The 12,852-nt window shown below is 39.8% G+C and overlaps 7 protein-coding genes across 7 annotated transcripts; 2 read left to right on the top strand and 5 right to left on the bottom strand.

The window, feature by feature from the left end:
* Nucleotides 1-79: 79 nt before the first annotated feature.
* LOC104935310 (histone H2A) lies at nt 80-581 on the top strand. Its single transcript, XM_010751130.3, has one exon. The coding sequence runs from the start codon at nt 119-121 to the stop codon at nt 500-502; it is 384 nt and encodes a 127-aa protein (XP_010749432.1). The 5' UTR covers nt 80-118; the 3' UTR covers nt 503-581.
* An 84-nt stretch (nt 582-665) lies between these two features.
* Nucleotides 666-1,599, bottom strand: LOC104935309 (histone H3-like). The gene has a single exon (XM_027273803.1). It carries the CDS (start codon nt 1,544-1,546, stop codon nt 1,136-1,138), a length of 411 nt encoding a protein of 136 aa, XP_027129604.1. The 5' UTR covers nt 1,547-1,599; the 3' UTR covers nt 666-1,135.
* Nucleotides 1,600-2,627: 1,028 nt separating this feature from the next.
* Nucleotides 2,628-3,102, bottom strand: LOC104935308 (histone H2B 1/2). The gene has a single exon (XM_010751129.3). It carries the CDS (start codon nt 3,066-3,068, stop codon nt 2,697-2,699), a length of 372 nt encoding a protein of 123 aa, XP_010749431.1. The 5' UTR covers nt 3,069-3,102; the 3' UTR covers nt 2,628-2,696.
* A 2,271-nt stretch (nt 3,103-5,373) lies between these two features.
* On the bottom strand, nt 5,374-5,774 carry LOC113743998 (histone H4). Its single transcript, XM_027273806.1, has one exon. The coding sequence runs from the start codon at nt 5,733-5,735 to the stop codon at nt 5,424-5,426; it is 312 nt and encodes a 103-aa protein (XP_027129607.1). The 5' UTR covers nt 5,736-5,774; the 3' UTR covers nt 5,374-5,423.
* An 850-nt stretch (nt 5,775-6,624) lies between these two features.
* On the bottom strand, nt 6,625-7,404 carry LOC113744394 (histone H2A-like). Its single transcript, XM_027273804.1, has one exon. The coding sequence runs from the start codon at nt 7,088-7,090 to the stop codon at nt 6,704-6,706; it is 387 nt and encodes a 128-aa protein (XP_027129605.1). The 5' UTR covers nt 7,091-7,404; the 3' UTR covers nt 6,625-6,703.
* A 1,153-nt stretch (nt 7,405-8,557) lies between these two features.
* Nucleotides 8,558-8,987, bottom strand: LOC113744395 (histone H2B 3-like). The gene has a single exon (XM_027273805.1). It carries the CDS (start codon nt 8,969-8,971, stop codon nt 8,600-8,602), a length of 372 nt encoding a protein of 123 aa, XP_027129606.1. The 5' UTR covers nt 8,972-8,987; the 3' UTR covers nt 8,558-8,599.
* A 3,109-nt stretch (nt 8,988-12,096) lies between these two features.
* Nucleotides 12,097-12,533, top strand: LOC104935306 (histone H2B 3). The gene has a single exon (XM_010751127.3). The coding sequence runs from the start codon at nt 12,112-12,114 to the stop codon at nt 12,484-12,486; it is 375 nt and encodes a 124-aa protein (XP_010749429.3). The 5' UTR covers nt 12,097-12,111; the 3' UTR covers nt 12,487-12,533.
* The last annotated feature ends 319 nt before the right edge of the window (nt 12,534-12,852 follow it).

The following is a 12,852-nucleotide window of genomic DNA, read 5'->3' as shown; positions in this document are numbered from 1 at the left end:
ACGCTTATAGTTACGCTCAAACAGGCCAATGAAATAGCAGCTGTGTAGGCATATAAACCCGGGTAGAAGCGGTTTCCAGCATACTTTCGAGTAACTCGTCAACTACGTTGATAACAAAATGTCTGGACGTGGTAAAGGAGGCAAAGTTAAGGCTAAGGCCAAGAGCCGTTCATCTCGTGCTGGGCTTCAGTTCCCAGTGGGTCGTGTTCATAGGCTGCTCAGGAAGGGAAACTATGCCCAGCGTGTCGGCGCCGGCGCTCCCGTCTACCTGGCTGCAGTGCTCGAGTACTTGACCGCTGAGATCCTGGAGTTGGCCGGCAACGCTGCCCGCGACAACAAGAAGACCAGGATCATCCCCCGTCACTTGCAGCTGGCTGTCCGCAACGACGAGGAGCTCAACAAGCTGCTCGGCGGAGTCACCATCGCTCAGGGTGGTGTGCTGCCCAACATCCAGGCTGTCCTGCTGCCCAAGAAGACCGAGAAGCCCGCCAAGGCCAAGTAAAAGCCTTCACCCGAAACAACACAAAAGGCTCTTTTAAGAGCCACCCACTTCAAACTAAAGGCTAACTCTCTTATACACACGTCTTGACTAGTAAATACTTTTTTTTTTTACTATGTCCGTTACACTGCGCTACAATCTCATATACAGCAGGTGATGTACTGAGAACTTTACAAAAACAAACATCCAAGAACACGCTGCCACTATAGTTTAATATAAGACATTACACTAAGTTAACACTCATGTGTACACAAGAGAATTTGCCTCATTGATAATTCAGTGTTTCCCGTGATTTGTAGCATACTAATGAGCTGCAATAAATGCATTAGTTATCCAAGTAACTAATCTGTTATGAAATGTTCTGCCAGTGCAGAATTTGTTTAGTTATAATTTTACTATATTTAACGTTAGTTTACCCATGCAGTGCAATATGGTAACTGTGGTAAGATCATGTATTTTTAAGGGTGCTTTGGCTAATTCAGTATTTGACCACATAAGGCTTGGATGCAGAATAACGGCTCATTTCATTGTGACACATGTGATAAGTCATGTTCGTATTACACAGAAACTTGTTGCTCCTGAGTATATATGTGGCTCTTAAAAGAGCCGTTGTGTGTCGTTGGGGTTCAGGTCAGTTTAAGCCCTCTCGCCACGGATACGGCGGGCCAGCTGGATGTCTTTGGGCATGATGGTGACCCTCTTGGCGTGGATGGCGCACAGGTTGGTGTCCTCGAAGAGGCCGACCAGGTAAGCCTCGCTTGACTCCTGCAGAGCCATGACGGCGGAGCTCTGAAAGCGCAGGTCGGTCTTGAAGTCCTGAGCGATCTCCCTGACCAGGCGCTGGAAGGGCAGCTTGCGGATCAGCAGCTCAGTGGATTTCTGGTAACGACGGATCTCCCTGAGAGCCACGGTACCGGGCCTGTAACGATGGGGCTTCTTCACTCCGCCTGTGGCTGGGGCGCTCTTACGGGCAGCCTTGGTGGCCAGCTGCTTCCTGGGAGCCTTTCCTCCAGTGGATTTACGGGCTGTCTGCTTGGTTCTTGCCATTTTCTTGTTTAACTGTCTTCACAGATAAAGATAGAATACTGACAGCCTGCGAATAGCAGGCTTATAAAGGAACTGCCGGGGCCACATCAGCGCTGATTGGTCCAGGTCGAGAGGGGCGCGCGCTGTTGCTTGTCAGCTATTGGACAAAACAAATTCAAACTGATCAACCACAGCTGCTGTTTGAGAACAAAGAGAGAAAATAGTCATGGACAGGGAAATTTGTCCCATAAACTTGATCGAATTAAATTATGAAAGTTTATATTTAAAAAAAGAAAATGATTTGTTATATATGCTGTACTTTATACACAAACCAACGTATACAATTCACATTTTCTGCCTGTATGACAGCTAGTTTTTGTATCTTAACACTTCCTGTTTGTCTTTATTTATTGAAATTTTTATTCTGAATATTTTATATTACCTAAAGTTAACCAGCCAAATAACAGTCTATTTACAGCCAGATCAGCCTGAGTTAACTGACTTTATCCAGCCAAGACAACATAAGCAACCCTATATTTTAATTAATATTATTTTTATTTTAAAATAAGTTACAACCTATTCACACATTAATAGCAGATAAAACGCTACAGAATTGTACATACTTCTACATAACATGTATGTTTCTGCTTTTAAGTCAAACAAGTAATTAACGACCCCTACACCATCTACTGTAATGTAACTATTGAAAGTAAAACAGAATGTTGTTTGCCATCTAAAACTGAACATAGCCAGAGCACAACCTCTGAAAGCAGTAAGGCCAGTTTAACAGGCTTCCAATATCTTTTTGTTGGGGCTGAGTCCCGACCAACAACAACTAGCTGTATTGTGTCATTGCTTGTTGGTCAAACCAAATGCCGTCTAGCTGAATGGAGTTCTCTTTAACTGCCAATAGTTGTATGTAATGTAGGTTAATACTTGGTCATTGGGTTAAAGCTGTTGCAAGCAAAAAAAAACAAACTGAAATACTATCACGGATGGCCTTTGATGCATCATGTAAGGCACACACAAAAAAAGCTTGAAGAGTAAACAAGTAATGTTACTCAGATAATGCCAGTTATCTGATCACAACAAATTTAGAAAAATCGCTCTTAGTTGATGGAGTGTGTGGTCCTGAAAAGGACCTTTGGGTTGATGGTGGTTGTCATGAGGTTTACTTTGAGCTGGTGTACTTTGTGACAGCCTTGGTGCCCTCAGACACGGCGTGCTTAGCCAGCTCACCGGGAAGGAGCAGGCGGACGGCAGTCTGGATCTCCCTGGAGGTGATGGTGGAGCGCTTGTTGTAGTGAGCCAGACGGGAGGCCTCACCGGCGATACGCTCAAAGATGTCGCTCACGAAGGAGTTCATGATCCCCATAGCCTTGGATGAGATACCGGTATCGGGGTGGACCTGCTTGAGGACCTTGTACACGTAGATGGCATAGCTCTCCTTCCTTGTCCTTCTCCTCTTCTTGCCGCTCTTGGTGGCCTTTGAGACGGCTTTCTTGGAGCCCTTCTTGGGCGCTTTCACTTGATCAGCTGGCATGATGCTTTTATCTGTAACAGATAAATAATCTACCGCCGAAGTGCTTTATTTATATCTGCTGTATGCAAATCTGAGTGTGTTGTCACTCGCATACGATTGGTTGTTGTTGTAAGTGACCGTGCGCATGTGCGCCACTGTGGCGTTGTTTGACCTTTATATTAGTACAGAAAACAAGAGTGTCTTTGTTATTGTGCACGGCTCATTCTCAATGCGGAATTAAAGAAAGGAAGAGGGACCAAGTCAAGCAGTATTAAAGTTATAGGGACAGGAATTATAGAGTACATTAAAGTTTGTGTGTATGTTGCTAAATTTTGTGCAGTATTGTTTGCATTAGAGTGGGAGGAAGACATATAAGTGCATTGTTAAGTATTAAAACAGGATCAGCAAGAACACTTCAAGAAATACTGTTTAATAATTAAAGGTTAACTTGTCAGCAGAAGGAATGTTTACTCTTACTCTTATCTTACTAATAGATTCATGGACTAATGTTTTCTGCTTGTATAAACTAATGGGTCATTTAGGAAAAACAAACAAACTAAATTAACTAAGTAAACACAGATTGATATCACAGATCCAAATATGAATATAGAAAACCAGTAAATCACACATAGACTAAAGTTTACATTATAAACCAACACATTTCAGTTATGCATACTGAAGACAGTATTATCATGAGACAGCTCGATACAGATTGTCAGTAGTTGCTGTGATCAGCCGTGCAGCAGCGACTACTTTAGTTCAAGGAATTCAGTTCAATGTTAACATGAGTTCTGTGGTGATCTGTTCATATACTATGTCACTCTCAGTAATTAATAAATACAAAAATGTAATCTTGTTTTTTGTAATTTATAAATTACAATAGTAATTATCAATTGGCAATAGTTTTTTTTTGTCAGGAGACTTTTTTTTTCATTGATAATACTGTTCATTACTAACTTAATTTACTAAAATAATTTATTGTGAAAGTAAAACCTTTGTATCATGGAAAGGACCAAACACTCTTTCTGCTCTGTAACAGTGCATTGGAAGGTGATATTATGTTACCACTAATTATGACTCATTCTTGAATCTTCTGGAATAATAATCAGTCTAAATTCACCCATTAAAAGGTTAACTTGGAGTAATTATATTGCACTTTTTTTGCATTTAGGCACTAGGTGCTTTGTATATATACACAACATACAGCACTGAATACAAAGATGCAAGTACATATATATGTACTTGCATCTTTGTATTATATGCCGTTTCCATCTGTAAATTCGCAATATTTCAATAAAGTTTCTCAAAAGATTCCCTGCTACAGCATTCTGGCTGTTTGTATTGACATTTCTAGTACACTAAACTGCTTAGTGATAACTTATTTAAAATTAGAGAATTAACATTAGTGTTAATATTACATGTTGGGTTTATAAATACAAGCCAGCAAATGAAAGCATGATTCAACACTTCTGAATTCACCCACAATGGCTACACCACACAAGTCAGTAGTGATGGCAGCGCGATACTGAAGCTTCGATACATGCTTCAAACCCTGGACTACACTTCCACAGAAGCACTGCTTCAAAGCTTGCTTTGGTGCGAAAAAAAAAACACGTGAAATGTGACGTCCGAAGCAGAAACTGCTTCGTTGCCAGAATGAATCAGGTGAATGAATGGCACTGCCTCGTCTCAATTCTGACAGGTTGAGACAGTTTTGAATTTGAGTGCCGCCTTCAATACTTTATAACAATTTGTATGCACACCTGCGTCATCAATTCCATGTGAACGAGTGTTTTCAAAATATGGAGAAATTGTCAGCACAAAAAGAAACCGACTCAATCCAAAGTGTTGAAAAAAATAATGTATCTCAATAAAAAACTGCCCCCCATCCTACATAATCACCCTCTGCCATAGTTACACAAGCACACCTATGTCATAGGTTTACCACCTAAACCTGTTATATTTTCCCATCACTGTCCTCAATAACACATTTGTCTCATGTATCTTTATTTGTGAATAGGACAATCAGTGTACGTGTGTAATTTAAAAAAAAAAAAAAAAAAAAAACTTCCTGTCCAACTAGCCTAATTTGACTGCAGCCTGGCACTTCACCAGGAGAGGTCACCATAACTGAAGCTTCCGAGTATTGAACCCATTTTCGAAACAATTGGCTCAAGTGGTTCAGTGCTTCACAAAAGCTTACCATCGCTGCAAGTCAGTACTTGAATGTATCAAAAAAGTTTTATCGTTTTATAGAAGTTACATTATATACACTAGAAATTAGTTTTATGGAAAATTATAAGGATTAAAGCTTTCAGATGAAGTGGGTGGCTCTTAAAAGAGCCTTTGGATTTCAGATGGGAGTCAGGATCAGGTTTAACCTCCGAAGCCGTACAGAGTGCGGCCTTGTCTCTTCAGAGCGTAGACCACGTCCATGGCGGTGACGGTCTTCCTCTTGGCGTGCTCGGTGTAGGTGACGGCATCACGGATGACGTTCTCCAGGAAAACCTTGAGCACACCACGGGTCTCCTCGTAGATGAGACCGGAGATACGCTTGACACCACCACGGCGAGCCAGACGGCGGATAGCGGGTTTGGTGATACCCTGGATGTTATCACGGAGAACTTTACGGTGACGCTTGGCGCCTCCTTTTCCGAGTCCCTTGCCTCCTTTGCCTCTTCCAGACATCGTGTCTTACAGTTGAAGTGACTGTATGAGATAACTAAACCCTGTAGGAGAGCCGCTATTTAAACCCGCTCTGCGGACGTAATAGAGGCATGTGTATCGCAGGGCGGTGCCAAACTGTGCCGCCTTTTTTGTAACGGTCTTATGCAATGCTTTTGTACTGATAACAATCTTATTGGTTACATGACTGTTATGCAGTTAATTCAAAGCTTGTAAATATGAAGTGATATTTAGAATTTATGTATTATATAGAGAAATAGTTTAGTGCTCACATTCATCTTTCTGTGGCTGGTACAGGTCTACTTATGCTGTGCATATTTTATATAGCCTACTATGATAAACAATGTATAAATATAATTAAAACAAGAACTTTTATTTTAAAACCAAGAATATGGACGTCAATGATCTATGGATTTAGACCTTAGATTAGCACCTGCACAATGATTGGTCTGGTTTACCCTGTAAAATAATGTATAACAAAATGATTTCAAATGTGGTGCTTATACATATAAAATGTCAGAACTAAACAGTGACTAATGAGGATCATCCTTTTAATGCACTGTTACAGAGCCCAGAGCATTTGTTTCTTGGTTCTTATTTCATTACACAGAATTAATTTCATAGTTAACAGCAATGGTATTTTTGATAATGCTCCAAGTTATAGAAAGAAAAAAAAAGGTGTACTATATTAAAATATAGTGACAGCCACTAAACAAGACGGCAGCACATTCTTGTGTGTGAGTGTATTATATACATGTAGTGTTTTTGGATGTTTATTATGTTATTGTAAATTTTGTAAAGTTCTCAGTACATCATGTACATTACCTGCTGTATATGAGATTGTAGCGCAGTGTAACGGACATAGTAAAAAAAGTATTTACTAGTCAAGAAGTGTGTATAAGAGAGTTAGCCTTTAGTTTGAAGTGGGTGGCTCTTAAAAGAGCCTTTTGTGTTGTTTCGGGTGAAGGCTTTTACTTGGCCTTGGCGGGCTTCTCGGTCTTCTTGGGCAGCAGGACAGCCTGGATGTTGGGCAGCACACCACCCTGAGCGATGGTGACTCCGCCGAGCAGCTTGTTGAGCTCCTCGTCGTTGCGGACAGCCAGCTGCAAGTGACGGGGGATGATCCTGGTCTTCTTGTTGTCGCGGGCAGCGTTGCCGGCCAACTCCAGGATCTCAGCGGTCAAGTACTCGAGCACTGCAGCCAGGTAGACGGGAGCTCCGGCGCCGACACGCTGGGCATAGTTTCCCTTCCTGAGCAGCCTATGAACACGACCCACTGGGAACTGAAGCCCAGCACGAGATGAACGGCTCTTAGCCTTAGCTTTCACTTTTCCACCTCCCTTTCCTCTTCCAGACATTTCGGTTGGTTATTTTTCGAGTTATCGACAGAAATTAAGTGTAGAACAAAGAAACCGCGCTTATATTGTGACCCTGCTGCTCGTTCATTGGATAGAGGGACCGTAGCTACGAGCCACCAATCAGGAAAGAGCTTGATTTTGTTTCTTGTGATTGGTGATTTTTACATTTCCGCTTGGCGGGATTTTCAGACACACCAGTTACACAAAGAATAAATATTATACTGTATAGTAATTAATACACGGATACAATGAGTTATGTATTAGGTTGTTTACAGTATGTCCCGAATAGATACCCCTAAATCCCTGACTACAATAAACTTTGCTTTCATACATGAATCTACTTCTCTGGTTGGTAATGTACTGTTAACATGTTTTCTCATTTTGTTGTTTGGAGGAAAGATGTTGAATAGACAAAGCCTTTTGGATAAAATGAAGGATTCAGTGGCATTCTATAATAGATTAATGAAATAACATTGTTTGCTTATGCCTTTTATGATTTATAATTCATTGCTTAGCTTTATATATTAACATTTTGTCCAATCCAAACCTGTTTTTGAAACCGAAGGTAAAAATTGGTGCTGCAGATCTCCTCCACAGTCTCTGGACGTTTTTTTTTGTTTGTTTTTTGTTTTTTGTCATAACAACTAAGTGAACATATTAACAGTTTGTTATTTAAAATAGATGAGTCTGAACTGTCAAAAGTGTGGTAATACATTGTGTAACCATTAGAGCTAAAATAAATTGCAACACTTTGACATTATGCAAGAGAGCATGTTATATTGTGGACTCAGGCTCAATAATTCAGGAGGCTATATTGTGATACATTACAATCGAACAGCCCATTTTTGTAACAATATTTTGACTTGACTCTCACATGTTGCAGCAACATCTGCTAGCCACGAAGTTATTAATTTAATACCTACAAGAGACTTTCTAAACCTGCTCTGTGTATATACATTTCATGAGAATATTTGGTGCTATATAAATACATGTCAGCACTGTTCTAGATTATAGTAGATTGGTTTGGGGTCACTTGTAAAATGATTTTTAATGAAATACGTGACTTTTGTACAGCAAGTAGTTTAAGATTTTGATTACTTGATTTAAAATTCAAGATCTGGGAGGTGAAATGGCAAATTTTATCCTCAATTGCTAACACAATTTCAGAAACCTCACTCAACCATATTTTGATAGATGCTGTAGAGCAGAAAGTGTCAGTCCTCTTTAGGAGCAATAGGACTCATCTTCACAATACTGCAACAAAGTCACATTTCAGGAGATTAATATTGTTGATTAAGCTACAGAAATCTAGATGTGCTGTGACTACAGATACTTTAAAAACACATTTAGATGCCATTAAATTTCTGTTGCATCTTTTGTGTATCTGGGAGTGCATGGAGGACAAAGTGATAGATATTTTATATGCACTACACTCAATGTGGAAGTTAGCTCTTAGTTGAAGTTGTGTGGTCCTGAAAAGGACCTTTATTTTGTTGACAGGGACAGGGTTTACTTGGAGCTGGTGTACTTGGTGACAGCCTTGGTGCCCTCAGACACGGCGTGTTTAGCCAGCTCGCCGGGAAGGAGCAGGCGGACAGCGGTCTGGATCTCCCTGGAGGTGATGGTGGAGCGCTTGTTGTAGTGAGCCAGACGGGAGGCCTCACCGGCGATACGCTCGAAGATGTCGCTCACGAAAGAGTTCATGATCCCCATAGCCTTGGATGAGATACCGGTGTCTGGGTGGACCTGCTTGAGGACTTTGTACACGTAGATGGCATAGCTCTCCTTCCTGGTCTTTCTCCTCTTCTTGCCGGTCTTGGTGGCTTTAGAAACGGCTTTCTTAGAGCCCTTCTTGGGTGCTTTTCCTGGTTCTCCTGGCATGATTCTCTCGAATGAGTTTTCAGAAACAGATAAATTTAACGCTCCTAAAACACTTCATTTATATGGTCTGTATGCAAATCTGAGTGTGCTGTTACTCGCACACGATTGGCTGTTTTTTGTAGACCATACTGCGCAGACACTAACCCGCCAAAAACTGCCACAAACATGTATGAGATCAACTTTATTTACATATTTACATTACATAATCACATATTAAATTATATATTGTTATAAGGTAAAATATACAACAACATGGCGTTAGTTGTATTATTCGCTTCTGCATGGAAGTGTTCTTGGATTTGCACCTAGTAGTTTAAACATAAATTCTTTGACACCATGTACACAAAGTTTCATAGTTTTCATTGTTATGGACTTGATTCGTCTGTGTGCGGATTACACTCCTTTAGATAAGTGGGTGCCTCTTAAAAGAGCCTTTGGATTTCAGATTTGATCCCGGATAATGTTTAACCGCCAAACCCGTATTTCTAAATTAAGAACATGGATGTTGGGGACTTAAGTATAGTTCAGTTATTGACTGTGGACCAAGTTGAATTCAAGAAACAGCTCAGCTTTTAGTGAGTGTGGGTGGCTCTTAAAAGAGCCTTTGGGTTTCAAATGCAGTCGGATTCGGGATTTACTTCTTGGCAACCTTCTCGGTCTTCTTGGGCAGCAGGTCAGCCTGGATGTTGGGCTGTTGTTGATCTCCATCTGTTCCTCTACAGAAATACCAGTATTGTTTGACAAGCCTCTTCCGTCAAAATCTTAACAGCTTTCGTAGTTGATATGAAACAAACTATCGTGAGTCACTAAAGAAGGTGGCAGCAAATGATCTTGTATGTGTACCAGAGTATTGTATACATGTACTTCTTTATGTATATTATGCTTCGTTTTTGTAAAGTTTTTAGTACCTCATGTACATGTTGCATATCCTTTCTGTTGTTCAGCTCAGGGAGAATAGTGTTGTTTTTTCAGACCAGCTTTTAGGGACTGACCAGTTATGTTTTATTTTAATCTTTAATAAATATTTTCATTTATTTTACCATAATTTCTCTAGAATATATATGTCTTCATGATATTGAATAAATTCACCAGACAAACTGTAAACCATAAATGTTTCTTTCTTTAAAATGCTTTAACACTAATATTTATGAAACATTTACACAATCACTCATATCATATCAATGTCATATCATAAAAAACAGATTTAAATGGAAACATGGATGAACCTACATCAAATTATCAAAATATTTCCGTTTAATTTTTTATAAAACGGTTTACATTTGTGGCAACTGGTCTTGGGTTGAAGCTCTGTGAAGAAGTTTCACCCCTCATTCAGTTCTGACAACGTGGTGGGGAGATCCAGGGTATTTAGCCTAGGCAGGATTGCTGACCAGGCTATTTGCACCTGGTATCCCTAGTGCTTATTGCTGGTGTGACGACTGTCATCTGAGTTGTTAAAGCCATCTGAGGGCTGGTGTGAACGACCAAAGATGACTGACAGACAAATATATTTAATTTATAAGATTTTAGTTTAGGTTAATGTATAGACTAACTGGTCACATGTTTAGTTAAGTTCCAACAGGGATACAGAGGAAAGTCTCATTGTTTTAAAAATAACCTGAATTCTGCATGTGGTCCACATGGTAGTTGCCTTTCTATTCAGGTTTATATGATGTACAATGTCTGTCAATGTGTTTTAAGATTGATAATGTAATTTTATTTGATTTCTCTTTTCTTTTATGTTAATGTGTTTGGGCTGTTTGTTGGCCGATGCTAGCTTGAGAGACAAGTAAGTGGTAGGTGTAGTAGTGTGTGGTGGAGTAGGAGAGAACTGATACATGAAGACATACACATATATAACATTCACAAATATCTTTCCTTATCTCTTTTAGCAGGATACCCTGGATCATCCTGATAGAAGGAAATGAAAAAAACAACAGAAAAGCGATGCAAAGCTCTACTTTGCCGCATCTAAAATGGCGGTGTCGACGACGTACGATTCAGCGCTCAAAAAAGGTTATGGGTCAGCCGCCACCGGAAGTAAACAAAACCGCGTTAATTGCGTTTATTTTAGCAAGTTGCAAAGCATATTAGCAAGTTATAGTAAAATATGCAAAATTCTTAAAAAGAAATAGAAAATCAGTATATCTAGTTATTAATAACAATTTACAACAAGTGGAGACAGTACAGTTTGACACTACATGCAAACATACATCACACTTTTGATGTTTTTTTCAATGCCTGGCTGTGAATGGCCTAATTATGCATCGCTTTTCTTTTCTTTCAAATCTGAAATCCAAAGGCTCTCTTAAGAGGCACCCACTTATCTAAAGGAGTGTAATCCGCACACAGACGAATCAAGTCCATAACAATGAAAACTATGAAACTTTGTGTACATGGTGTCAAAGAATTTATGTTTAAACTACTAGGTGCAAATCCAAGAACACTTCCATGCAGAAGCGAATAAGCATAACTATAAGTAGTTGCCTCTTCATGCTTCCCACACAACTGAAGAGGTGCATGTGCACTACCACTTAATTTAAAGACTACTGTGAATAAATCTCTAATCTCAGTGAGAACACAAACTCCAATTTTGCCCTAATTCTCCATTTGATAATCAAATACAATACCTACTACTGCATAACGGGATAAAATGTACGTTTTTGTCGCATGTGATATTATGTATATGTGAGAGTTGTCAGTGCAACATATGAAAAAGAGAGCCACAAAAGCTACTCCACATCCACATCGACTGAATCATGTTTCAAATTATATCTATTATAAATCATTTGCTATTTCATTCTATTGTCTTTGTTTGGTTTTATCTGGTTATAATGGTGTTTACATTGTGTGCTCAGTTTTTTTAAAGGGCATACAACTAACGCCATGTTGTTGTATATTTTACCTTATAACAATATATAATTTAATATGTGATTATGTAATGTAAATATGTAAATAAAGTTGATCTCATACATGTTTGTGGCAGTTTTTGGCGGGTTAGTGTCTGCGCAGTATGGTCTACAAAAAACAGCCAATCGTGTGCGAGTAACAGCACACTCAGATTTGCATACAGACCATATAAATGAAGTGTTTTAGGAGCGTTAAATTTATCTGTTTCTGAAAACTCATTCGAGAGAATCATGCCAGGAGAACCAGGAAAAGCACCCAAGAAGGGCTCTAAGAAAGCCGTGTCTAAAGCCACCAAGACCGGCAAGAAGAAGAGGAGAAAGACCAGGAAGGAGAGCTATGCCATCTACGTGTACAAAGTCCTCAAGCAGGTCCACCCAGACACCGGTATCTCATCCAAGGCTATGGGGATCATGAACTCTTTCGTGAGCGACATCTTCGAGCGTATCGCCGGTGAGGCCTCCCGTCTGGCTCACTACAACAAGCGCTCCACCATCACCTCCAGGGAGATCCAGACCGCCGTCCGCCTGCTCCTTCCCGGCGAGCTGGCTAAACACGCCGTGTCTGAGGGCACCAAGGCTGTCACCAAGTACACCAGCTCCAAGTAAACTTACTTGTCCCTGTCAACAAAAGGTCCTTTTCAGGACCACACAATTTCAACTAAATGCTATATTCCTGTTTATTTCAACATTATCAATAGCATTAGCAGACATTAAAAGTAAAATATACAATTTATTGACCACACACTTCAACTTAGCTCCTCACTTTTAATGAATAATGATTGAGATACAGAATAATGGTATGATTTTAATTTTGTCCAAACCCCTAAAATGTGTTCTAACTATATTTGTGTGGTAAGAACAATTAACTCAAAGTGTGCTGAATTTCTCAAGTCAAACTAAGTCTATTGTTTGACAGCACTCCACTGTGCAAAAAAAAATAGACATGAATAAATGGGGAAACTAAGTGGTGGT

Source organism: Larimichthys crocea, chromosome XXII (genome assembly GCF_000972845.2).
Source record: "Larimichthys crocea isolate SSNF chromosome XXII, L_crocea_2.0, whole genome shotgun sequence".
Taxonomy (NCBI): Eukaryota; Metazoa; Chordata; class Actinopteri; family Sciaenidae; genus Larimichthys; species Larimichthys crocea.
Note: the sequence above shows the minus strand (reverse complement) of the source record. Positions and strands in the feature narration are given on the sequence as shown.

Coding starts and splice junctions, on each gene's coding strand:
- LOC113744394 (XM_027273804.1), bottom strand. CDS start 7,090: ATGTCTGGAAGAGGAAAGGGAGGTGGAAAAGTGAAAGCTAAGGCTAAG.
- LOC104935308 (XM_010751129.3), bottom strand. CDS start 3,068: ATGCCAGCTGATCAAGTGAAAGCGCCCAAGAAGGGCTCCAAGAAAGCC.
- LOC113743998 (XM_027273806.1), bottom strand. CDS start 5,735: ATGTCTGGAAGAGGCAAAGGAGGCAAGGGACTCGGAAAAGGAGGCGCC.
- LOC113744395 (XM_027273805.1), bottom strand. CDS start 8,971: ATGCCAGGAGAACCAGGAAAAGCACCCAAGAAGGGCTCTAAGAAAGCC.
- LOC104935306 (XM_010751127.3), top strand. CDS start 12,112: ATGCCAGGAGAACCAGGAAAAGCACCCAAGAAGGGCTCTAAGAAAGCC.
- LOC104935310 (XM_010751130.3), top strand. CDS start 119: ATGTCTGGACGTGGTAAAGGAGGCAAAGTTAAGGCTAAGGCCAAGAGC.
- LOC104935309 (XM_027273803.1), bottom strand. CDS start 1,546: ATGGCAAGAACCAAGCAGACAGCCCGTAAATCCACTGGAGGAAAGGCT.